The 24,006-nt window shown below is 42.9% G+C and overlaps 3 protein-coding genes across 7 annotated transcripts; all 3 read right to left on the bottom strand.

Moving 5' to 3' along the window:
• Nucleotides 1-247: 247 nt before the first annotated feature.
• On the bottom strand, nt 248-3,823 carry SMCO3 (single-pass membrane protein with coiled-coil domains 3). Its single transcript, XM_086480071.1, has 2 exons — nt 3,790-3,823; nt 248-2,037 (listed from the first exon to the last, which is right to left on the bottom strand). Exon 2 carries the CDS (start codon nt 2,018-2,020, stop codon nt 1,343-1,345), a length of 678 nt encoding a protein of 225 aa, XP_086336197.1. The 5' UTR covers nt 2,021-2,037; nt 3,790-3,823; the 3' UTR covers nt 248-1,342.
• ART4 (ADP-ribosyltransferase 4 (inactive) (Dombrock blood group)) lies at nt 3,807-12,186 on the bottom strand. 5 transcript variants are annotated; one of them, XM_086480060.1, is made up of 4 exons: nt 11,718-12,186; nt 10,446-11,172; nt 9,317-9,382; nt 3,807-3,840 (listed from the first exon to the last, which is right to left on the bottom strand). In XM_086480060.1, the coding sequence occupies exons 1-4, from the start codon at nt 11,805-11,807 to the stop codon at nt 3,836-3,838; spliced, it is 888 nt and encodes a 295-aa protein (XP_086336186.1). In that variant the 5' UTR covers nt 11,808-12,186; the 3' UTR covers nt 3,807-3,835. The 5 variants fall into 5 exon arrangements, 4 of the variants coding, with proteins under 4 accessions (XP_086336186.1, XP_086336167.1, XP_086336179.1 ...); XR_015184061.1 differs by having other exon boundaries at nt 3,809-3,840; nt 8,490-9,382; XM_086480041.1 differs by lacking the exon at nt 3,807-3,840 and having other exon boundaries at nt 7,747-9,382.
• Nucleotides 12,187-15,475: 3,289 nt separating this feature from the next.
• Nucleotides 15,476-21,173, bottom strand: LOC104341444 (osteocalcin-2). Its single transcript, XM_009947216.1, has 4 exons — nt 21,107-21,173; nt 19,262-19,297; nt 17,175-17,244; nt 15,476-15,605 (listed from the first exon to the last, which is right to left on the bottom strand). The coding sequence occupies exons 1-4, from the start codon at nt 21,171-21,173 to the stop codon at nt 15,476-15,478; spliced, it is 303 nt and encodes a 100-aa protein (XP_009945518.1).
• Between the last annotated feature and the right edge of the window lie 2,833 nt (nt 21,174-24,006).

Below are 24,006 nucleotides of genomic sequence, written 5' to 3' on the forward strand. Positions count from 1 at the left end.
TATAATAATCGAATGTTGCTGATATTGAATATTAACAAACATGTATGAATTTGGATATGCATTTAGTATGGGGGAAGCTCGTACTGAAAAAGGAACCTGTACACAATCCTACTAGATTAGTCTATCATGGATATAATAAATGAATTTATAAATTGCACCTATAATGAAGATTTTAATCTTTTTTCATTATTTGGTTTAAGATTTTTTTTTTCAGACAGGAAAAAAAAAACAAAGTACAGGAAAGAGAGGCCTTACAATATTAGGTACGTTTTTATTAATTCTTATATTATTTCTTTTTTTTCAAAGATCAAAACAAAAAAAGCGAACCACAGCAAATCAGAGCAAGAGACTGCAAATCATGTTCTTGCTTCCAGCTTTGTTTTTAAAACCTGAAAAATAAGGACATTTGGTAGTATATTGTGAAATGCAGAATCCGAGCAAACTCTTGGCAGTCCCGCATTGACGGGACAGGGTAAAGCACTTGCAAACAAATTTAGTAGATTAATAGGGCTGTAATCCTACAGACACTTGTACGTGTGTATAATCCCATTTCAATCAACAAGCAGCAATTGTGCACAGAAATATTTACCTGTGGATTGGCAGGAGTGGGCCATTACTGAGCATAAGAGGTTATTCACAGCCAGGCATGCCTGGAACGCTGCAGCTGGTTTCTCTCAGTTGTGGGGCAAGGTTGTGTGTGTGTGCCTGTAGGCCCGTGCTTCCCTTACCTGCTAATCTAGTGGGATTAGAGTTTATTTAAAGAAAATCTCTGTCTGGCTCGTTAGGCAGGGATGGGACAGGAAATAGCAGTTAAATGTGCTTCGGCTAGTCCTTGTAAGCAGTTCAATGAAAACGGAATTCAGCCTATCAGATTTATCACTAATCCACTCTAAGAGTTTACCAACCACAGCTGTCCCAATGAGCCCTCCAGATGACGACATGGACTGACTTGTTGAAATTGTTTTCTCCCATCATGTTGTCATCTTTGATATAGAAACACAGTAAGAGAAAAAACACACCTTCTCACCACTACTGCTCCAGCAGTGGATATTATTGTCACTAGTACAAATTACAGTTCAAGGTTACCTACAATGCGTTCCAGAAAATAGCTGAAGAAAAGATGCGAAGTATTTGAAGCGTTGCATCCCAGAAGCACCTATAAGCCAGTTCCCTATTAATATATTTTGGTGCCAATTCCCTGATCTGTCACGTCTCTTGTTCTGCTGCCACTAGTAAGAAAAAAAGCCATTGGTAGTTCATTTACCATAATGAATCAAAAAGATTTCTGCAGGCGTAGCTGCTGCAGTTTCTGTCACAGCAGGAGAGAGAACTCCAGCTTCATTCACTGAACCTGCTGTCGCACCAAAGAAGTCACTTCACGTATAGCATGCTGGTACTTTTCTGAGGCTGCTTTAAACTCAGCCAGGTGCTTCTCATAGCTTTTCACAGCTGTCAGAAGCTGATTCCTCTCCACAGCTCCCAGGATGGCATGGAGGATCATTTCAATGCCGAGCCCAAGAATGGTGATGCTGATTCCCCCGAGAACAGATGCCCCAATCTGTGCAAGGAGACTGATGAGCTTGCCTACAGTGAGAGTTATAAAATTGGAGCCAAGAAGTTTGATAGCTACCATCTCAGCTGTTGAAGTAGCTTCGCCAAGAATGATGGAAAAAATTTTATGGGCTATTGCAATTTTCTCCAACTCAGGCTCTTTGATGTCATATAGCTTCTGGTACAGCACAGGCTCTAGCTTTTCCTTCATGTCACTATCAATCTTCTGTACCTGATGCTGAATCTCACTCATCGCTTGAATGATAATGTCACAGTTTTCCTTGACAGTGCTGCTCTCTCTCATCTGAATGTGGGTAATGGTACAGCCCAAGTGTTCATTCAGCACTCCAGCCAGCTCATTTGTGGCATGGAAATTTGTGGCCATGCAGTTGAGCAATTCCTGGTGTAGCTGGATCAATTCTTGCCTTCTCTTGGGGTTATCTGGGTAAAGCAGGTCACTCAGCGCCATTCTTCAGAAATAGGCTACTTCAAGAGAGAAAAGAAATCTCTTGCTCTGTTCAATGCCCATAACCCTAGCCCTTAAAGAGCAGTAAAATGTCCTTTGTCTCTGCCTCACTGGTTCTTGTTATACTCAGCAAGCCAAATCCCCAGGCATAGCTTGTAAATGTAGAAATATTAATACTTGTTTTGGTTTTTTAGCCAAATTATTGGAAAAAGGACCTTATAAGACATTGAATATTCTCAGAGCAACAGAAATATGTAAGAAATATGTAATTAACAGATTGGTAAAATGAACATGAGCCTTTCTTCACCTTGGAAACTGAAGATAATAGAAGCTGAATTAGTTCACTAAAAAATGGAACAATCTCATCTAATCAGCAAAATCTAAAATAAGCTGTGGAAATGAAAGGCCTGTTCTAGACACACTTTTGTATCATCCTGTTTTTTTTTCAGTTAGTGGCATCTGATTTTTAAACAACTATGATGACTAGTGGAGTGGGCACAGGCTGTATCACCATAAGGGTGTTTTAAGCCAGTGTAGCTTATTTCACCTCATATTCTTGATAAAATGTTACTATAAAAGCACTCTGTGCTTATAGTAATAAACTCACACTTGGGAATTCATAGAGAATAGTAAAACTATCTGTAATAAACCCATCTTAACCTGTATAACCTTACACATCTCTCCCCTTGTGTTTCCTTCCCTGATATTTAGCCCCTGTACCCTCATTGTTTATTCACCTCCCTAATGCTGTGATTCCCCATTGTTTTTTCCTTCGTGAACATCAGACAGCTGCAGACAGCCCCATGACGTTCAGCATGCCGTGTAAGCACCATGAGGTGCACCTACTCCAGCAGGGTGTCTGTGATGGCAGACTGCCTTAGAGCAGCTTGCAGGTAGAGCCCCGCTTGCACAGCCACACTCCCTCCCAGGGTGTCCTGTGTAGAGCTAACATCAGCAGGTGCTCACCAAGCTTCTAGGACATGACTGAGCAGAACCTGGCCCTCCCTTATGACTGTACAGACCAGAGCACAAAATCTAACTTCTTTGATTCCTCCCCACCAAACACTTGCGTCTGATCCTTCTGGTCACCATTCTTCTCTGAACACTGTCACTGATTTGCCAGCAAAAGGGCATATTTAATACATTTTTCTTCACTACCTGCAGTCAATATACAGAGTCCAAAGTGACTGAGTTACCAGTGATGATCGCTAAGCTTCTGTAATCAGTTCTGTGCCACTTCCCTTTAACCCACCTCCAGCTGCAAAGTAAAAATGCTTTAGCATGATCTTGACTTAAATGCATACGTCTTACTTTGCAATGGGGGCAACCTGTGCGTGAGTAGGATGACTTATGACTTCTTTGTTGGTACTTTTGCATTCTTAGCCCATTTATTGCAAATCTGGGCCTCTTTTATACAGTGCTTTGCATTTTTTCAAGATAAACCTCTTCTTGCTGTTGATGTCTACATATCACAGTTATAGCTATAAATACTTATGTGTAGGGGACTAGCTAGATTTTTCTTCTTAAAAACATACCTTTATGTCATTTTAGTACTTTGTAGTTCTCGCATTATCTGCTAACTGCAAATCATCATTGACCCAGCTGTATTTTAATAAACCCACCCTCCCCCAGAAGATCACTGTAGAAAAGCAGAATGATTTCAACAGTCCCCTAGCTGACTTTTAGTCTCAGTGTTAAAATACAAACCAGTCTCAACGGAATTTTTTCCACAATATTTTGCACAGTATTGTACATTTCTTTCAGCCACTTACCTTGTAGCTCTGTCAAGAGAATAAAGTCTTTAATGCATCTTTTTCTTCAAGCTGAAGGGAGCAAAGTACATATAGAGTAAAGATTTGTGATTTTCAGGAAATGTAAAGCCATGTCAATGCAAGGTATGATTTCATATCAGTCCTGTCTCAGAGATGTTGCTGGCTTGCTCTCTGACTCAGTGTGATATTAGATCCTTTCCGCTCCAGTGATGTTTTGTTGAAAGGTCATTTGTTTTTCCTTATTTGTAGAAGCTGAGAAGACATAATGTTCTAAGAGGAATAGCACTTCAACAAATGTTTTAGATACTAGACAGGTGTGGGGGAGACTTTTAGCATCTATTCTTTGTGCATGATTATTTCAGCTTCCTATAACTGCTCTAGATTTTATGCCTCAATGCTAAAATTACCTTTTACTCTTCAAATCAACACTTCTGCTAGCTTTCACATTTGCTTTCTAGAATTAGGTGAGCTACATATATTTCCATATTTCTGACTCTTTCTCCAGCTCCAGGGAGTTCTACTCCAGAAGTTTTCCTAATTAAAGATTTAGACTGCCTACCTGATTTTGTCAGAGTGCTCCTGCAATCAGCTGAAATGTGTATGGGACAGTGACTTCATCCTCTTTGCCCTGTGTTCCTCTGGTGGTTTCCATCAGCATGTGATGAGTTAGGGATCCAGAGGCAGGACTTCAGCTGGGTCCTGTTGCCTGCCTGCTTGTTGTTAATTCTATTGTGTGATGTTTACCCAGATTGATCTAATTTTCTTCCTTCTATCCCCTTCCTTCCAATTTTAACAGATTTCAGTTTATTTAATGCTAGTTCCCAATTGTTAGATCCTCTGTTCCTAGAGGGAATAGGTACAGCATGAATCCCTATACCTACGACAAAGGTACTATCACAGGTACCTACAGCCATGACTGAAAGTGGATGGTATTACTTGCTGTTCTCAGAACATAAAACATGTAGGACAGCACTTTTTATTCATACAGATAGAGGATTAGGTTTTTTTTGCTGGGATTTATAAATTTAAATTGTTTGTAAGTATAAACAATAAACACTAATGCTTGCAGTTATTCCTTAAAATAATGAATTGTTGCCATGACTGGTTTCTACACCTGTTAATTATGGAAGTTCAATAGTCCCACATGGATAGAAAAATAGATACCACAGACAGTGAAAACAGGCTTTGTCTGTCCCACCAAGACAAGCTTGTACTTCTGCCTTCATCCAAGCTAGACATCTTTCATGCTCTGATCCTCAGAAAGATGGACCTGCTGCCCAGTGGGCTCTGGTCATGAATGCTGCCTCCCCAGTAGAGAATGGTTTAGTTCTCAGATGACAGTAAAAGATCAAGCATAAAATGAGTGCTCAGCAATTGCAGCTTGTTTTCCCCTGAAAGCTGAGCTATTTTATTCAGCCCAGAGCTAGAGTACCAAACTCTCCTTGTTTTCAGAGCTGTAGGCATGAGGAGATGAGCTGAGTGAACACAAATGATTTAACTATTACATTTCTGCAACCATCAATTAGTTGTGACTCCAGAAATGCTTCTTCCAATATTGGACTGAATTGAATTGATCAGGCTGGCAACTGCCTCTATGTCGCATTCTATAGGCTGGAAACAGGTTTCAGGTCTTCAAGATTTGCAATGGATGCAAATTCTTCTCTTCTAGAATCTCTATCATTCTGGACATGACAGAAAATAATTTAAACAATAAGCAAGCAGTTTTGTTGCTGCTTTACTCTGGGTCTTTAGGGAAGGTTAACAGCTGTTGTTTCAGACATATAAAGTTTGAGGGAAGGACTTTATCTGGAGTTCCTGTCACCCTTCTTTGCTGCAATTTGCCAGGTCCTCTTCTTTGAATGCTATGAGAGTGGAAGAAGGGTGTGGCTCTGGCTGAACAGCAGTATTGGCTAAAATCAATTTAGCCATTTCACACAATTTCAGACCACTTCTGCCATGGGAAGGGAAAGGAGGAAAAGCCAGAGGGTTGAGCTGAGTGCTGAGAGAAAAGTCTTAAAAAGCATGAAGTGGGATGGGAGGTTGCAACTGTTTGGACACATTTAACTGCACATTTAACCACAGCAATGGCTGATGAAACATGTCCTCAGCAACCAGTCTGGCTTTCCGGGACTCTGGTACAAGCAAAGGCAACATCAGGAGCATGTGCTGTCCCAGGACTGTACCTGCAGTTGGCCTTGGGAGAACTCTTAGGTGCAAGCAGAAGGGCATAACTTCCTCAGTAGTCACAACAGTAGCAAGAGAGGAGCCTAAGCAAGGAGAATGTTTTATGCTTCCACCTGTCAAGGGATGCTTGCAACATCTAGCTGCTGTATGAACTGACAGATATGGGTCACTTCATGGGAAATTGTAGCCTGACAAAACATTGCATTACTCAGCTCTCAGTTGCTTTGCCTTTTGAATATAGATGTCTGATGCGGGTGACTTTGCTGTGTCTATCCCCCCCTCCCCAGAATATGAGTTTAATTCTGTGTAGACCCACCAATATATACAAACGGAAGGATTATAGTTCTAAGGATAATGTAAAGTAGTTTGTGTGCTAGGACTTCCATAAATTTACCAATAAACACCAAAAGGCAAGAATAATTCACTTACAGCACTTCTGTTGCTTTTCAGACTGCACTCTGAAGATCAGATAACAGTAACAATTCTTGCAGCTGTTTCACCATATTTTGCTGGCCTGCTTGGTAAGACTACTGCGAAGTCTGACAAAGAGCTTTTTCTGTGTTTTCTTCTAGCTGTAATATTTCAGGGGAGGGCGGGTCAGGTGGGTTGATAATTTGTAATATCGGTTTCAGAAGTGTAACGTTCTAGCTGAAAACATATCCAGTTTTATTCCCCTGTGTCTTCTGGGTTTCCTCTGTTTGCTTTTCAGAGTCAGACTCCCACTTCAGAAATGTTAGCCTGTCTTGGTTTTAAGAGTGATAAAGAAAGGCTGGTCAGGACCTGCCAGAATCTACATGACTTAGTGTACATCTACGTCTCTTCAATCAACAAAATATACCGACTCCTTAATACACATCTTGGCACCAACTTCCCCATCATCCCAGTAAAAGAAAACCTCAGCATTAAAGAGAATCTGCAGCTCCTGGTCAGCGCTTTGAAGGAGATGCAAGCCACCATGGAAACAAAAGACAAAGATGTACAGGAAATCATCAGCCACAGTTTATGTGCTAAGATTGCTGGTCCCGTCACCTCCCTGCAGGACACGATCACTGCAGTAAAGGAACTTCATGAGAATTACAAGGGCGTCGTAGAAAGCATCATGGATGTACTCGTTGCGGTGATGTTGAAACACAACAACTTCCCTGACAAAGTGGAGTCTGCTATTCATCAGCTATTGAGTTCACCTGCCTTATCCCTCCAAGTATCAGAACTTCTCATGGACTATGCTGATATTGTGAAGGTGCTGCAGCAAAATGAGAGACCAAGTACCACAGAAGGCAACTCCTCCTTGAGTGGAATGTCACAACAGCTCAGGCTGGACTCTCCACCCTCCTCCTCTTCATTTCTTGTTTTCCTGCAGCCTGCCCTTCAAGGACACAGATCCACAAAGAAAAGCCTGAAAACAGCAGCTGACTACTTAGAGGAGGCTTTCAGGGTGCTGAAGCCACCTTGTGAAGGATTCCAAACTTTTGTTAAAATGGTTGAAGCCTGCATCCTAGCGATAACAGACAAGCAGAAAGAGACATAAATGTGCTGATGTGTCAGAAACCCATCTTGATTCCTGTGATTCTCACATAGGAAAAAGTTTAAGTATGCTTGAACACACATACAAGAGGTATCTACAGCAGCTGCTTCTAATCTTTTCGTTCTGCATTGAAATCTGGGCTTAGTATCTTCAGCATTTAGGGGTCAAAACCAAGTTCTGACAACTTACTATTTGAAATCACTGGTAAACCAGGAGCAGCAAGAAAGAAATAAAGATTGAAAACAAACTCATAGTAAAATAGTTCTGTATTAAGTCTGTTTTAGCTGCCTGGGCAAGCATGTGTCAGGATTTCAGGGGCAGTAGTTCAGTTTCACAGAACATGTTACTAGGATTTAAATGATTAGATGATGGCCTCTGCATTACAGACACCTAAATCTGATACACAAGATGCTGTGCCTTAAATTCCTTCATTTAATCTGCTAAAATCTGAAGACATGCAAATTCTTTAAGCGCCTACATTTCTAATGCTAATATTTCTCATATGCCTAAGTTCTGCATTCCTTGCCACAGGATTTCCAAGGGAATGGCAGCACCAAGCTTATATGGAGCTGCTTCAAGAGCCAAGCAGTTCACACAGGTGCTTTGGCTGTCCTTACTTGTGACTATCTAGCTGATGGGCAACTTGTGCGGTCCTCTTACATTCAGATAGATCTCTTTTGGATAGCTAACTTGTTGCTTACTCTTTCAGACAGTGGGTAGTGAAAACAGAATTCCAGCTTCCTGCCAAGATCAGCAGTGACTGAAAGCTTGGGTCATTTGTGAAATGTGTCAGAGAGTTTCAGTTCGATTATTTGAAGACTCCACTGCAAAGTTAAATCGCCATGACTAGTCTGCTTGGACCAGTGAGATAACCTCTCTGACCATAGCCTCAGCCCAATGGGGCTTGCATCACTGAGGGGTGAGGGACCGGGGGGAAGCAGCAAGCAAGGCACGTTGGAAAGGGGAACTGCAGACAGAAAATGTTTCTTACAATTTCCATAATTATTATCTTATAATTTCCACACTTGTAGCTTCTGGCTTGCGTGTCTATGGCTGCAGAAGTGCTAAATGAACACATAAAAGTGAGAAGAATCTGTAGCTAAATCAAATGTTCCGGTTCCAATTTGTGATTGCAATTCAACCTCCAGCATTAGACATTGCAGTCCAGTGAAGTAGAAAGGCAGGTAAATAAATTTCAGTCATATCCAATGGGGGGTTGGACTAGATGATCTTTCGAGGTCCCTTCCAACTCCTAACATTCTATGATTCTGTGATTCTGTGATCCAACACCCATGAAGACAGCAATGGGGTCCACAAGCTGTCCTTCATTTCAGCATGAAATGACCAGCATGTATTCATCAGTCACTAGAGGACTGTTATGAACACAACATCTGCCTGAGTTTTTCAGAAGAAGTGCTGAAGTTGAACATGAAAGCTGAAGACAAGCCTGACAACTCTCATGATCCTCTGCTGCTAAGTTCATGTTTCAAGGCAGCTTTATGCTTCTGTCCCTGATGTGTGAAATGCAGACAGTCAAGATGAGAGCTATGGCTTTGGTGCAGGAGGTCATGCAGAGGGTAAAGACCACTATGCAGCAGCTGTAGACTTTGCTGTCCCCTGGGACCCTGCACTCAAAGGACATATGCAAGGCTGCACAGTTACCCACTTGACTTCACCACCATGCTGTCTTTTGCATCCCACAGACAGAGTCCACTAAGAATAAAGGTATTGAGATCTGTAAAGAGTCCAAAGTCCACCTACAGTAAAGGGTATCACTGACCTACTCTGCAGAAAGGCTATACATAACTGCCTTCCTACCTGAAGGGGTCCAGGGAATGTCTGTTTTGATGAACCAGTCTGAATGTTCCAGTCTCAGCTGAAGAGCTGCAGCAAAAAGCAAAGGGAGGGTTGAAACTTCTGTAACAACAGGAACTCCAGAGACTGATTTCCTGTGAATTCTTCTTGCCTGCAATTCAAGCGTATATGTCTGGATGCAGCCAGAGAATCAGGCATTGTGGGCCAAGCACATGAAAACCCCAACTATGTTAGGAAGAATGGAAGAGGTGAGGGCAGTGGAACCGCTGTTCTTGCTTCTTGAAGCTGAAAGAAAGTCAAGAGAGATGTCATTTAGACCTCTTTTGGCTGCCTAAAGCTTCCTCCACTTGCTAACACAGCCTTTGCCCAGAATAGCCTTTTTCTCAAGACTACCTACTATTTTGGCTTAGGTCCAGGCACAAACTCTCATTCCTGAATCACTAGTTGTGTGTTCAAAAGTTACATTGATACACTATTGTCCAAAGAGACAAAACCAATAGTCCTGTATTGGTGGTGGACTCACAGAAGGATAGGGATATGGAACTGGCCCAGTGAGATCTTCCAGCACAGTTATCTCTATAGCCAGGAGGCTCACAGTATGTGCTTTGCCAAAGGATGCCTCTCTTCCCTTCTGTAACAGGAGCACAAACACCCGTAAAGCAAGAGTAGTTTTGTCTACACTTACCTGAGCTTGCCAGAGTAGTAGTGGCTCAAAGCCCAGCATAGTCCTGAGGCCTGAAGTGTAGCAGCCTTGCAAGCCACCAGAATAAATATCTGAATTCAAGCAGCTTGCAAATCTCAACTGCACCTGCAATAGGAATGCTGGGAACTCAAATGCCTGTGTCCTATGACATCCTTGCAATAGCAGATGGGGTAAATGGAGGCTGTAAAGAGCACTGAGACCTGCTGTGTGTCAGGTGGATTCACTTTTAGTGAGCTGTGAGGTGGTCCCAGGTTTCACAACAAACAGGCAAAAACTGGGTCACGTGGCTCTCATAGGTGAACATATCTGGCAAGCTACAGATTTGGCCTTGAATATGGCCTCATGTAGGTGTAGCTGGTGAGGGCTGCTTGGGGTACTTGAGATCGGACTGACCTGCACCCCATCTGCATGAAAGGCTATATACAATACCTTCCACAAGCTGGCAGTGGTACTTGCTGTAGTTTCCCGCAGAATGCAGATGCAGCCTATTACCATGCTGTGTCTGAAAGAAGCTTTTGACAAGGAATATCTCATAAGGGGGGATGAGGACTTCCTTCTCAGATGTGTAGTAAGAAAAGCCTTGTACAGCTGCTCCCAGGCAAGTTGTCACTGTGAATAAAGTTTCGTTTCCAAACTTCTGGGCTTCATTCCAGAGGCGGGAGGTGGAGGTGAAACGGCCAAATCGCACCCTGCTGCCAACCGTAGCCTCGATATATAAGTCTTTTACACCCCTGTGCACCCGGTAGCACTTATGTTTCCCCATGCTATCCTTGCTGCTCTGCCGTTGCTTCATTATCTGGATAGCAGTCGTCAGGTAAAAGTGAAAATACTTGAAACTGAAGTTGTGTCTGTAGTGCTCTGGAGAGCTTCCTGCTGTGGATGTGGCCCAGTTCAGCTGCGAGTGCAGGGAAGAGTTCATGGTGTAAGCCATGAGGACTATGGCATGGCTTTCATGCATCTCCCTCAGGAGACCTACAGGGCTCTTTAACAAAGCCTCCTGAGCCTTCTTCCAGAGACTCAAATAGTCCTTGTTAGCAGCTATTTCCTTTTGGAAATAGTCTCCTCGCTCCAGTTCTTCCACCATCTGCTCTCTGCACCCCAGATACTGGTCATCAAAGGAATGCAGAGCCATATCCATTGTGAGGCGGGTCTCAGCCTGCAACGTAAAAGCAAATGAAGATTCGCATCAGAAGTGTGAACCCTTTGTGTACGTCTATGGATGCAAGCCACGTTTTTCCCTACCCTCTTCTTGCCTCTTTGTCATTATTGGCAGAGGAAACACAGCAGGTAGGTTATAGTGGCCCATAAACTATATAGGGATTCAATTTCTTTCTCCATGAAACTGTACTTGCTTTGAGGGAAAGCTAAAAGGCAGTCACAAGAAATAGAGCGATATTGTTACTGTCCCATCCAACAACACATTGATTTTACCAGAGCCGAGGAACAATTCCATGAGATCTAGTCACAAATACACCCTGGGAAATGATCTGGCTCTAAACGAGAAAAAATTTCCAACCAAGTAGTTAAAAGGAATTAGGACTAGTAAGAAATGAAGCAGAGCAACTGAAAGCAGAAGAGTTAAAACTGAACCCAAAGTTCCTTAAAGAACATGAAAAAAAAAAAAAAAAGGAAAAGAAAAGAAAAAAAATTACTTCAGTGGAATACACAATTTCACTATTTCAAATAAAGAACAATGTTTACCCCTATAACCGGCATTTGCGAGATCAGCAACAGAAGGCTGGCCAGCAGCAATGGCGTCCTAGAGTCCGTCCAAGACACTGTAAAGAACATTCTGCTGAAGTAGAGGTCATTTACATCTGTTTCTGTCCCCTTTTTCTTGAACTGGAAAATTCTGCAGTTTGTAATTTGCACTCAGGTTTTTGTGACAATTCTTCAACCAGAGATCATTCAACAGATTCTTACAGCAATTCAGAAGTCATTAATCAATCCAAACAGACAATTTACTGGTAGAAGTGTGCCCACAATCCATAAGGAAGGGTCTGGTTGTACCAACTTCAGCTGGTATAGGTGTCCTTCACCTTGCTAGTTCTCTTAATTCCAAGGTACCTGGTGCTCTTGTTCTTGCAAAAAGGAAGAAAACTCTGGCTTAGAGAAGCCTAAAGCAGTTGTCTCCTGAGGAGCAACGTGTCAGGATAAGGTGGAGAGCGCTCCTTGGTCAAGAGCTTAAAAAGTCCTTTTGAGGAAGTGCAGAGCTCTGATAAAGCCAACACAGAAATGCAGGGTAGGTTGGGATCCCATCTGGAAGCAGAGATAACATAACTGTCCCTCTCTTCAGCTCCCCCTACTTTCTAGTGATGTGTTGCCAATCTTACTCTTACACGACTGCAGAGTGGCACCTTGTTGAACTGTTTACATTGGGTACACTCAGAATGAGTGTGTAAATACAGATTCTATACTGACACTAACCCCCCTCTAGTACCTGTTTTCTAGTCAACCTTCCCAATAAAAGGCAGTGAGTTACTCACCTGTGAAGCCCCATGGCATCTGGCAACTCTTCTACATGGAAAAAAAAGAGCCAAGAGGAGGTGTCAGAGCCTCATTCTCTCTACAGAGAAGTGAAGGCCGTTTTCCATTGCCAGCTAGTGATAGGCTGGGTGAGGGGGCCACTTGTAGTCGTGGTATGATTCCCTGAGAAAAGAGATGTCTGTACAGCTGCTTGGATTCTGTAGACAGAGAGCATTTGCCAAATATTGCTGAGATAGGGTGAGAGATGACATGAAGGTCACATATTGGGTTGCGTTCAAAGTGATCTATAACACTGCACCAGCTGATGCTGCTGACAATATCTGCAGCCACTGGTGATATGAGATGATATGAAGGATGATGCAAAGTGATAAATGTACCTACTTCTCCTTCTTGGAATTGCTCTATCATCTGTGGTTGTATTTCAGAAAGCAGTTCTTTGACCGCTAAAAGTGAACCCACAGAAGCTCTTGCGGATTTATTCAGAGGCATTTGCTCTCCTGTTCATGCAGAGATAAAAAGGAGCTAAACTGTGACAGGCTCCAGTGGGAACTTTACAATCAGGATAAACAGATCCACTAAAATGTCAGTTCAGCTGCATATAATCCAGTTGCACATTATGTCCCTATTTTTCCTTTCTGGCCTCTTAGTGTATGTTGTAGTATGAAGTGAATGAGGAGGAAAGCCCACTGGATTTGCATTTCAAATACTTCAGAAGCAAGGTAGTTATTATTAAATACAATAAATACAATGGCCTTAAGATGGCAGCAGAGGATTTGTAGTGTTACTCAAGTCTGCATTATCAGGCAAAAACGCAGTCCTCCATTCCAGCAGTAAATTTGTAGAGTGCTTTGTAAACTCACATCCCCAAAGGTCATGCTGACTTCAGCCCATATAGAGATCTGGTGACACAAAGCAGATGACATGATCGAGGCCTTCGTGTGCAACTCACCTGAAAAAAATATTTACTGAAAGACAGAGGAAAATATACCACAAACAGAAAGATACAAATACAGACAGGAAGGTTTTTCTTTTTGTGCAAACAAAACTGTGCAACAAAACCCCTAACTTGTTAGTGCAGAAGATTTCACTAATCTCTCCAGTATTTTTCCCAGAAAAAAATTTTCACTGCTTTTAGTGAGCACTTGGTTCATTTTTACTAAATGGTGTTCAGGGGAGAGTTTTGCTGTGAGCAGTGAAGCCCCATCAGTTTATGCCAATAGGGGAACCAGTCCCAGATGTTTGACCAAGACAAGCAAAGGTACTTATTAACCATCTTCTCCTTGGCCAAAGTCAGCATAGCTGGTGCAAGTCACAGCACCTTGCCAAACAACAGATGCTCACACTCCCACTGGCAGCCATCTTCTGTGGACTTATCCCTTGTCCTTACTTCAGGGCAAGGTCTTTCAGAGAAATGCTGAACTCGGTAAATGGTGAATCTGGAAAAGCACTGGCCCTTCTCTTCCTGTGACATACCGTCACAGTGTACTGGGATCGTGACCTGAATTTCAGTGTAATCACTTCTGATTCACACTGGGGCACAGGAGGGGAAAAGGATGCTTCACACACCTAAATCCTGCTCTTCAGGGTTCATAGAAGCAGGCTTTATCTTCTAGGCATCCCTAACCACAGATAACAGTTGTACAGAGGAACAGAGAGAAGCAGCACACCGATCTGCTTTGCATAAGCAGTATTTATTGCAGTCAGCAGCTGGGGGTGGCTGTACCAGCTTACACGCAACCAGAGAGGAGAGGATTGGTCTTTCTCAGCCTCCTGAGGGTCAGCAGTCCCTGTCCTTGGAGATGGGATCTGCCACCTACCTCTCAGGGAAAGAAAGCTGACAGAGCATATCAAGGGAGGCTGTGCTGAAAGTTGCTAAGGTATAATATTCATACCAGAGGACGCCATGAAGTAGTGCAGACTGAAGAGGATATGTATATGAATACACACACTTTTTTTATATATATATATGTGTGAGAGAGATACAAGTTGCCTTGAATAAATCAAATGTTGACCCAACTTCAATCTGCCCTTGAACGGATTTGGGTTTTCTTTATTTCATAAAGTTTATTGCTTTTTTTCTTTCTTTGATTTTTTGGAGGTGTTCAGACACTTTTGCTTTCACGCATAAATGCTAAAGCATCAAAAGAGGCACAGATTATTTTTTGTTCTGCTTAGGTATATTCAGTTTCACCAGAAACCACTTGTAACAAAACCAAGAAATTTCCAAGTTACATTTTACAGTCACTGAATGCAGCATACAAACGGAAGGGCTCATCTAAACGGACTACTTAAACACACCTTTTGGGATTTATCTGTTGTTGCCATACAGGCAAATTTTGTGACAGAATAATCAGAAGAGTGTACCAGAGTCTGATTTCTGGCTGTGTAATAGTATTTCCACACTTCTATCTTTACAAAATGATCCTACACTGGCACATATATAGGGTGATCACACTACCTGAAAATACTGAATTTTCCCAGTTATTGTACCAGGAGGCAGCCATTCTGCCTTCTTCCCAATGAGCATCCCGGGATCAGATGCATCACATTTACACGCGTTGTGTCATTCTCCTTCTACAATCTTCCCGCATTTTGTAGAAGAGGACAAAAGGTCTTGTTATGTTTCTAAGGCATACATTGATTTTCTTGAGAGGAATCATAGTTTTTTCAGCCACTGTGTCGTGGGGATTCAAACGGAAGGAGGTAAGACACAGTCTTCTCAATCGTTTCTGGTGAAGCTCAAAATACCACAAAAGATGACTGGAGAGAAACATTTTTGATGAAAGGAAGAAAGATAACGCAAGCTCAACAAGTGGGATAATTATTACCCCGGTGTTCCAGCTGGCTAGGAAGACAATGAAAGAAGGCCCCAGTCTAGATGTTTTTCTTCACTCATTCCTGCCCACAACCTTCTTTCTCCTGGGGAGTTCAGAGTGGTCTCAAGCAAAATGAACGATGTGACCATCCCATCCTTAGTATCTCCCAAAGAAACGGTTGTAGGCCATGGAAAATCCTATCTGGTCAGAGAGATAGTCACAGGGTGGGTAGTTTTCACAACGCTCATGCATCTGCTCCATTGGACTTTTGTAATACTCAACATACCTGGAGCAGACAAAGAGAGACATGCCATTCTGCAGATTCAATTAACACAGTTGGAGAGGTTCCACACCTGTAACACTAACAGGAGAAGAGTGATTCCTCAGGGTGCCCCAACAGGGAACTCCTCATGGTAAGTTAAACTTCTACTTACATAGGGATAGACTACTTGATTAACACAGAAAAGTTGGAACCGAACCCAGCTTAAAGCAATTGCTTTTGAGGTTTTATCATCAAAAGAGACCACAGAAGCAGTTAGTGTTGGGTTTTTTTGTTCCCAACCTCATTCCCCAACTACCCAGGAATCTTTTGTTGTTGATGTTTATTTATTTATTTGTCACCTGCTTACCTTTATTTGCTCCCAGTTTCTGCTCACTTTCCCACTAGCCACTATTTTCCTTTAGCTTAAGAAGTTTCCTCTAATCTTCTTCACTTCTCTTGTTGACAGCAACACTATCCCCACTCAGCTTTTTTTTTGGGGGGCTAAGCAAGCCCAAATCTTTTAGTCTCAGCTATACACTCTGGATGCCCTTCTCTACTCCTGTTCCAGGTCTGGTTAATCTTTCTTTGACTGTACATGATGCTATAGGAGACGTTGCACCAGTATCTCATCAATTGTTACTTTATTTCTGTGTTGGGTGTACCCTGCAGCACCCTTGAAATCATTCATTGCATCCATATTTCCAGACTAACCTTGCCTCATGATCAAATAATGCCCTGAGCTATCTGTCTACTTCAATCCTTCCCGATTAATGCTTATAGCAGAAGCTACTTTTACAATATCCCACCTGTAAGGGGGTAGTCAGTACAGTCAATACTGTTGCTACTACTGAATTTCATCTTGTTTTTAATCACTGCAGGTTTCAACATCAGCCAGTTCCTCTGTTACAATACTCTGATCCTCTCCTCCAGAGACATGGCCTCCCAATCTTCTATTATCTAAAAAACAATATTATCCTTCCAGTCCAAAGACGGATTGAATAAAAATTCTTTTTGCACAGGCCTACATGAGACAGCGGCGTAACAACTTCTTCCAGGAAATATGTGAAGAATATTCTTGGATGACCTCAAATTTCTCCAGATGTTTATAGCTAGGACTTCTCCAAATCTTTGTGCCTAGGATTTCTACACAAACAGATGTAGGATCTACAGCTTCAGAAAGAACAGCCATTTTGATCTAGCCTCATCCTTGCAACAGAGCTGTGCTTCCTTTACAGGGAGACAGAGGTAATGACCAAGGCTCTGTGACCCTCATTATGTGGAAACTGGCTCTGATGACCCTGCAGGTTAGAGCAGCTTCTAACTTGCATCCTGGTGTCTCCATGGATAGTCCAGACAGCTAGTACTGTCTTCCTCCCGGGGAGGAATATCAGAGTCCATCTATGAGCTGTCAAAAGGATATTTATGGGAAAGAACCATTTGTCCATAAATAAGTATCTTCTACAGCCTTTTTGCTTCAACACGTGAAGGCACTAACATAGGTGTACAATGAATTAATGCCTTGTCATGTCCTGTTGCCTTCCCACCCCCTCTTCATAATAGGTCCAGCTCTCAGCCTGATTTGTGAGTTGTTACCTTTCATACAGGCTGGATCTCTTCTGCCTCTTCACAAAGGCATCAGCAACTTCTTTTTTAATCATGATGCCTACCAAGAGAGGACACAGTGGGTTAGAGATGCACAGCCATGGTCTGTGAAAAACAGAGAACAGTCAAACCTCTGAAAATGGACAGTCTGCTGTCTTCACAAGCAGATGACTGCCACAAACCATCCTAATTGCCCATTCATCTCTCCCCACTCCACTGTACACACAAAGCCCCACAGCTGGGCTCCCTCCTCACTCCAACCTGCACATCTACATGGAGCAAGGGCCTTTTCTGTCATAAACTCCATTCTGTTATCACACAACATGAACTGAATCCATGGCAAATATGCAGAAAGCATAAAATATTAATATGAAGAAAATGAACGGACTGGCATCCTTTCTGAAGTTGAGCTTAACTTCACGATCTTGTCTTCCTTTCTGTGTTTTGACAGACTCAAAAATGGTGTGGCGTACCAGCCACCAGGCCTTAACGATGCCTCTAATAAGCCGTAAGCAACAGGCAGCATGTGGAAATACCAATGCTCACATGTGCAGAGTTCCACGAAAGGTGAGGGGTATAAAATAGAAGAAATTCAGCCAGAGGGTGTGAAGATCCTAGTGTTCAGGACTTGGAGAACACGAGAGGTCTTTCTACCATGACTGCATTGGCCCTTGGTCTCCATTAACACACCATGTCAGCTCAGTTGCTTATTTGCTCTCTTGGATTTGCAGTTGCACCAACACCAGGGTGCTGCAGAGCACCCCACAAACAGCAAGTAGAGACACCTTGCTTCCCAACCCCAGCCAGGGCTCAGTGCAGCACAGCCTCACTCCATGGGTGGACCCATATGAGCAGAGGTGTGCACAAATGCTGGCACACCAGCAACACAGGCAGCTGCACACCAATACACGTCTCAGCAAGGAAACTAGCTAACTGTTGCTGTTACTGGGGGAAAGAAGTTTCTAAGATCTCTGCCTGTGGGGAGATGGTGGGGTTTGTGCCCTTCCCTCATCATCGTGGGGTGTTTGACCATGTTTCTGTTTGGCAGGTGAGCAAGATAGGTTTTAGTCTGGATCAGAATACCAACTACAGAAACTGCCAGTTAATGAGCTGTCAGAAATCACTGCTTTTCCCTGAACACTCTTCATTTTTTTTCTCTTTCCAATCTGTGTTTGTATTGGCTCACTGGAGAAATACCAGCTTTCATGCTTCTCAGCAGTAATGTTATCCTTTAAGGTGTGAGAAAGGAAGACAGGGGAGAATGAAAGGGATTTTCCATACAGATTTCTGCCAGGATCACCTTGCTGCAAAAGCTGTGAACATCCCAAGATGTGTAAATCCCCATGTCCCAGGCGACCTGACAGGAGGGACTACAGCCCCCAGGAGCCGCCAAGGAAGGCGCTTGTTTTCAGGCTCTCCAGATTGTGGGATTTGGCAGGGATATCACAGCCTGTTGCCGTGTGGCACCAAACCTTTCTGCACTGTGATCCTGCACACCAGATTGACTGCTCAGCAGATCCAAAATACTAGTACCTGGAGGACCTGGGGCAGGTTCTGCTCTCTTAACAGTCTGGGGATGCAGCAGTCACTTTGGATAGGTCTGTGAGGCTACCTCAGAGAAGCAGGGAGACTGGCCATGTTGCTCCACCCACATCACCCTGTTTCACAGAGGGTAGATACATCCAGCTGCTAACAACCTGCAGGACTCATGTCTTGCCTGGGTGCTGCTCAAGGGTAGTGGAGATGTAAGCTATGGCACTAGCGCAGCTGGAGTGATGATTGGACTGGATGGTCTCAAAGGTCTTTTCCAACCTGAATGTTTCTCTGATTCTATGATCGAGGCTGCTGGTGCAGGGAGGCTGACCTCCCTCCTGGTCTCCTGACCCCATGGCTGTGAAAGGCAGCCCCTCTGCTGCAGGTGCTCCTGCACCTCAGGGATGGCAGTGCTGAGGGAGCAAAAGTGGAGCAGCTAGAGGGACTCAGCATGGTTCTTGTTCACCCCTTGAACCTATCAAAGGGGAGAAAGGAGGCAGATGCAGGAGAATGGAGCTGAGCATCAGTCATAATGTTATACTCACTGTCAGCACTGGGAGATCCTGAGGGGTCTTTGGGATCTGGAAGACAGACAGACAGAAAGGAGTTTGCTTGTGAATCATCCTCCTCTGCTCCACTTTGTAACGAAATCCCTCTGCCTGCTGGCTGGGTCCAGCTCCCCCCACTTTCCCAGGAGGTCTGTGCCTCCCAAAAAGGGTTTTGTTAACACCCACCATTTAGAGAGAGACTACTCCACCACAACACAATTCACCCATTATGCCTGAATTTGTTTAATTTCAACTTCCTCTGAGCCAGATTAAATGACACAATAAATATATAAGGACTATGGAAGCTGGAGGAAGACCTTGCTCCTTCTCTCTCCCCGCCCTTGCTAAGAGCAGAGATAGCTAGAGGTAGTGTACCATTTGAGCAAAATCCCAAATTTGTACAGAACCTGAAGATAGCTAAGCATCTCCTCTATCTTTGGAAACAGAGGTTTCCTTAACTCTGGGGAAAAATCACAAGCCATTGGTAAGTCAGGCCAAAAATTAGGAACAACTCTGCCCTCACAGTTTTCTGCCTCAAGGTTGAGGTACCTGGCTCACCAGCCCTCCCAAGAGGAATTTACACACTGTATTTCTGTGTTAAATCCTAATCTTAATCTTTAATGATCCCTGCAAACATCCAAGGAAAGCATTCTCAAAGAGAAATGGAAGGTCTCCTATCTTGGCTTTCCCACACTGCCCTATTTCATAAATTTTTTCTTCCACTATTTCACCATACTTTTTTGCAACTGTGTCAATTCCACCCAAGTCACTAGGTATTTGGCATAAGTGTATTTATGGGCAGAAAGAGGACTCCAGAGACCAAAAAATAACAACTGTGCTTAAACAAAAACTTTGTATGAAAAGGGTTGTTTGTAGTTCTATTTTTAACCAATGTATACACTCCTTGGATTAAAAAAATATAAATTAGAAGTTACTACAAGGCCATTAATCATTCTGGAACATAATAATGACTAAAAAAAAAAAAAGGCAGATATATACTCAAGAGTGAAAAAGTGTGAAAGAGACTGACAGAAGGAAAACACTGATTAAACAAAATATATTTGCCAGTATTGGATCATGACATATTGATGCCAAGGACTGAACAAAATTTAACTCTGAATGAGATAATATGGGAAAAGACAGAACTCTCTCCTGCTCAGCTTCTCTTTTCCTGCTGTAAAGGGAAAACACTTGTTTTTCTGATATTTCCCTCCTTCCCTCTCTCTTCATCTATAGGGTTCAACGACATTACTATGTCTTCATCACAAAGTCACCATCTAGTGATGACACCTTCAAATGTGATGTGCTCTTATTTCAATGGGACAACTCCCTTTTTTTATACACCAGTAGGAGGCTTTTTTTCCTCCAGAAGTTCTCCACTTCCCACATCTCTCTGCAGGTGCAGACTTGACTCGGAGCCTGTCTCTGTGACCCTACACCACTCCAGGGCGGGCAGGCACCCACTGGGGTTGGCTCAAATCTGCTTGCACCTCAACCCTCTTACTCAAAATTGAGAAGCCAGAATACCTTTGCCAGTTCACCTAAATGCTAAACTGGTTTGATACTTAAACATATCCAAATGTTCAAATTCTCTGCTGCAATTCGATGGTGCAGCTGGGGGCGGTGGGGGGTGGGACCCAGCAAGAGATGAGGCTCTCTGTCCCCAAGCCCTCTCTCGTCCATGACTCTGTCTCTCAGACAGAGATCTGAGGTTGTGCAATGACCGGTGCTGCATCTCCTCCCCCAAAGCTGTGCGTCTCTCCCAGATCGAAGGGAGACTGGCAGCAAGATGCAGGGTTGAGCAGCGGTCCCATGAGCCTTCCCAGGAAGTCGTCCCCTTACCTTTCTCACAACAGCAGAGCGCTGCCAGGGCCAGAGTCACGATCAGCGGTGCCAGCAGACTCCTCATGTCTTGTTTGGCTGCGCTAGTCTCCCTAACCTCAGAGCTTTCCTGGATGTTACTGAAGTTCTCCGGAGCTTGCTTTTGGGCAGCAGTTTATATCCTGTGATTGCCTGGAGAGATCAGGGCTCTGGCTTGTGTTCCTGTGTCTGAGCTCCAAAACAAATCCTGTTCTTTGGATCATTTTGACATCCATCTCAGGACTCGTGGCATGTCCAGAAGATTTTATTTGAGGTTTTGAATGGAACTGTTGAAGCAAAACAACTGGATAAAAAAACCCCATTTTTCTTATAAACATCAAAGCCATTCATCTTCTTGCTGGAAATTCAGGGGAGAAACCAGCACACCCTGAAGTAGAGAAGTTCTTTCCGTGTGATGGGGCTCTCTCATGTGAAAAATCAAATGAGACTGAATCCAGTGGTGACCCTTTTCCCCCATCCCATCCTGACCCATTCCCCTGAAGGTAAAGAAACCCATGAAACAATTTGCATAGAGCAAATACACAATAGATTTTTGCTTCAGACGCTTTCACCAAACCACTTCAGAAAGCTGAGATTTTTATACTGTTGGGAACTTTGGTAGTTAGTTTGAGGAAGGGTCTTTCTTTTTCATTCCTGGAAATCTTCCTAGCTTGGAGGCCTTAGTTCGGCTTCTCTTGTCTAAAAATCAAATAAACCTTTAGACTCCAAAAGTGCTTTATTTTACAGGACATGCGTGGCTGTGGGTACTTGGTATGTCAAGACCTCTGCATGGGGCCTTCTACAACCTATCTACCAATAACCCCATACTCCCCAGACCCACCATCCAAGTTCCCAAAGCCATGTCCCACAAACAGGGTACGGATCACATCTTCCTCCACATCATATCCAGTCTTCCTCAGCCCCACATACAGGGCACATGTCCAAAGATTACAGAATTAAAGCCTAAAAGGCTCCCAAGGGCAGGCAGAGCCATTAGGGATTTTGCGAATCATTAGAGAAACACTCTTTTAGCTTAGAGAAATTTCAGGATTTAGGGGGAAAAAAAAAGTTTAACTTTTCTAATGTCCACAAAAGACTGAATATAAATACTAAAAACTTCCAGCAAAAGTATCTTAAAGAGCAACTGTATATAAATAAATAAATATCTAAAAATAATATGTATTCTAGGAAAGTTATGCTTTCGAAAGAATACTTGAAAGAATATAAATATACAACTCTAGTAATCCAAACAGCTTTACTTCTCTTCCCAGCTTTTCCCAAGATTTCTAACCAGTATGTAGTCTCTTAAACATGTTTGGTTATTGCTTACATTAACAAAATCCCACAGAAATCTCTTGTATTATTCATTATTTATACTGGTAAACTGGAGGTTGGAATCATGAGATATTTCTGGACACAGACCCAGACAGCACTAACCCAGTGCCTTCTCTTTTGGTAGTGTCACAGTGTCAAGTCAAACCCAGACACTTCAAACTTGTTGACTTTAGGGTATGAAAGTTTTGCTCTGATTTGTGATCGTAAGAATCACCTACTTGGGAACATGCAGGACAAGTGTGGGTGAAAATATACTTAATCCGTACAGGGTTTTTTCCTTAAACTCACTTATGTCTCACTTTTTCCTTTGGACAAAACTTTAGCAACTGTCAGGGTAGAGTTTCCTATCAAATCAAAAGTGTTTTCAATAAAGAAATCATGTTTTATTTCAAAAGTTCATTTTCAAAGCTGGCAAAGCCTTGAAGCATATTTTGGAAGAAGTTGCATGTTTCTAATGCAGCAGGTAGATTTGGTTCTAGAATTAATTTCACGGGATAGTCAACAATTTGATACTTTATACTTCATAGCCTTTGATGGCGTGCCATGAATCTTTCCCACTTCTATAATTCGCAGGTGCCTGTGGAAGCCTGGAGATGTGAATATTGAAACCAGCTGTGCTGAGCTGAGATAGAAGATGTCTCCTAGACACCCCACACCAAGGAGTGTCTGAGCTGCTGTGGCTGCTGACCAGCCCAGAGCAGCATTGAATTCTTGAGCATGTCAGCATTGGTGCCTCTTGGGCCTGCAGACAAGCTCTGCAATATACCCTGGTGCTGCTGGTGGTGACAATCTGACAGTGGTCATACTAACTCCTTGACAGGCCGGGAGGTGCTCAGCAGTCTATGCACAGGGTCAGGCCACATCTTGGTTTCAAATGAGTTATGAACAGTAAGATAAAATTGTTCTAGGTGAACAAAGTTGGGGTTGACCCCAACTGTTTTATTTGCCACCTGAAGCTCCCCTTCACCTTTGGTTTCTGCAGCTTTCTAGTGCTACCAGAATCATTCCAAGTAGAAGTAAGGGCATGAAAGCGGATTCCAAAAGGGTATACAAGTAAAGTCTGGACCACGCTCCTTCCTACAGGAGCACCCTACATGAGGACCTGAGGGTAGCTGGATAAACAATATGCAATTTACAGTTTTTTTCTGTCACTAACTCTTGCCCTAACTTTGTTTTTAAGATTAAACAGGTGCTTTTTGAATTTTGTTTCCCCAACAGAGGAAAGATATTACAGGTTTCATTTTCAAAAAGTGAATCTCACCCTGCCTTCTGAACACCATGCCGTTTTAAGATGTCTTAAGTCTGGGAACTGAAATTTGTCAGTGATCTCTGAAAGAAGCCACCTGTAGACCCTGCAATAAAAATATTGTAGATCCTTTCAAACTTGTATGATTGCAAGGTAGTGACGTTTTTCATAATCCACACCAGATTCTATAATAAACAAACTCAGCTTCTTCAAGGCAAATTGCACACACACACCCAAAATACTGTGACTCATGAGAAGATAGTATCAAACCAGCAGTTTATTGTGTAGTAAACACCGACAT

This window comes from Leptosomus discolor, chromosome 1 (genome assembly GCF_034619465.1).
Source record: "Leptosomus discolor isolate bLepDis1 chromosome 1, bLepDis1.hap2, whole genome shotgun sequence".
Taxonomy (NCBI): Eukaryota; Metazoa; Chordata; class Aves; order Leptosomiformes; family Leptosomidae; genus Leptosomus; species Leptosomus discolor.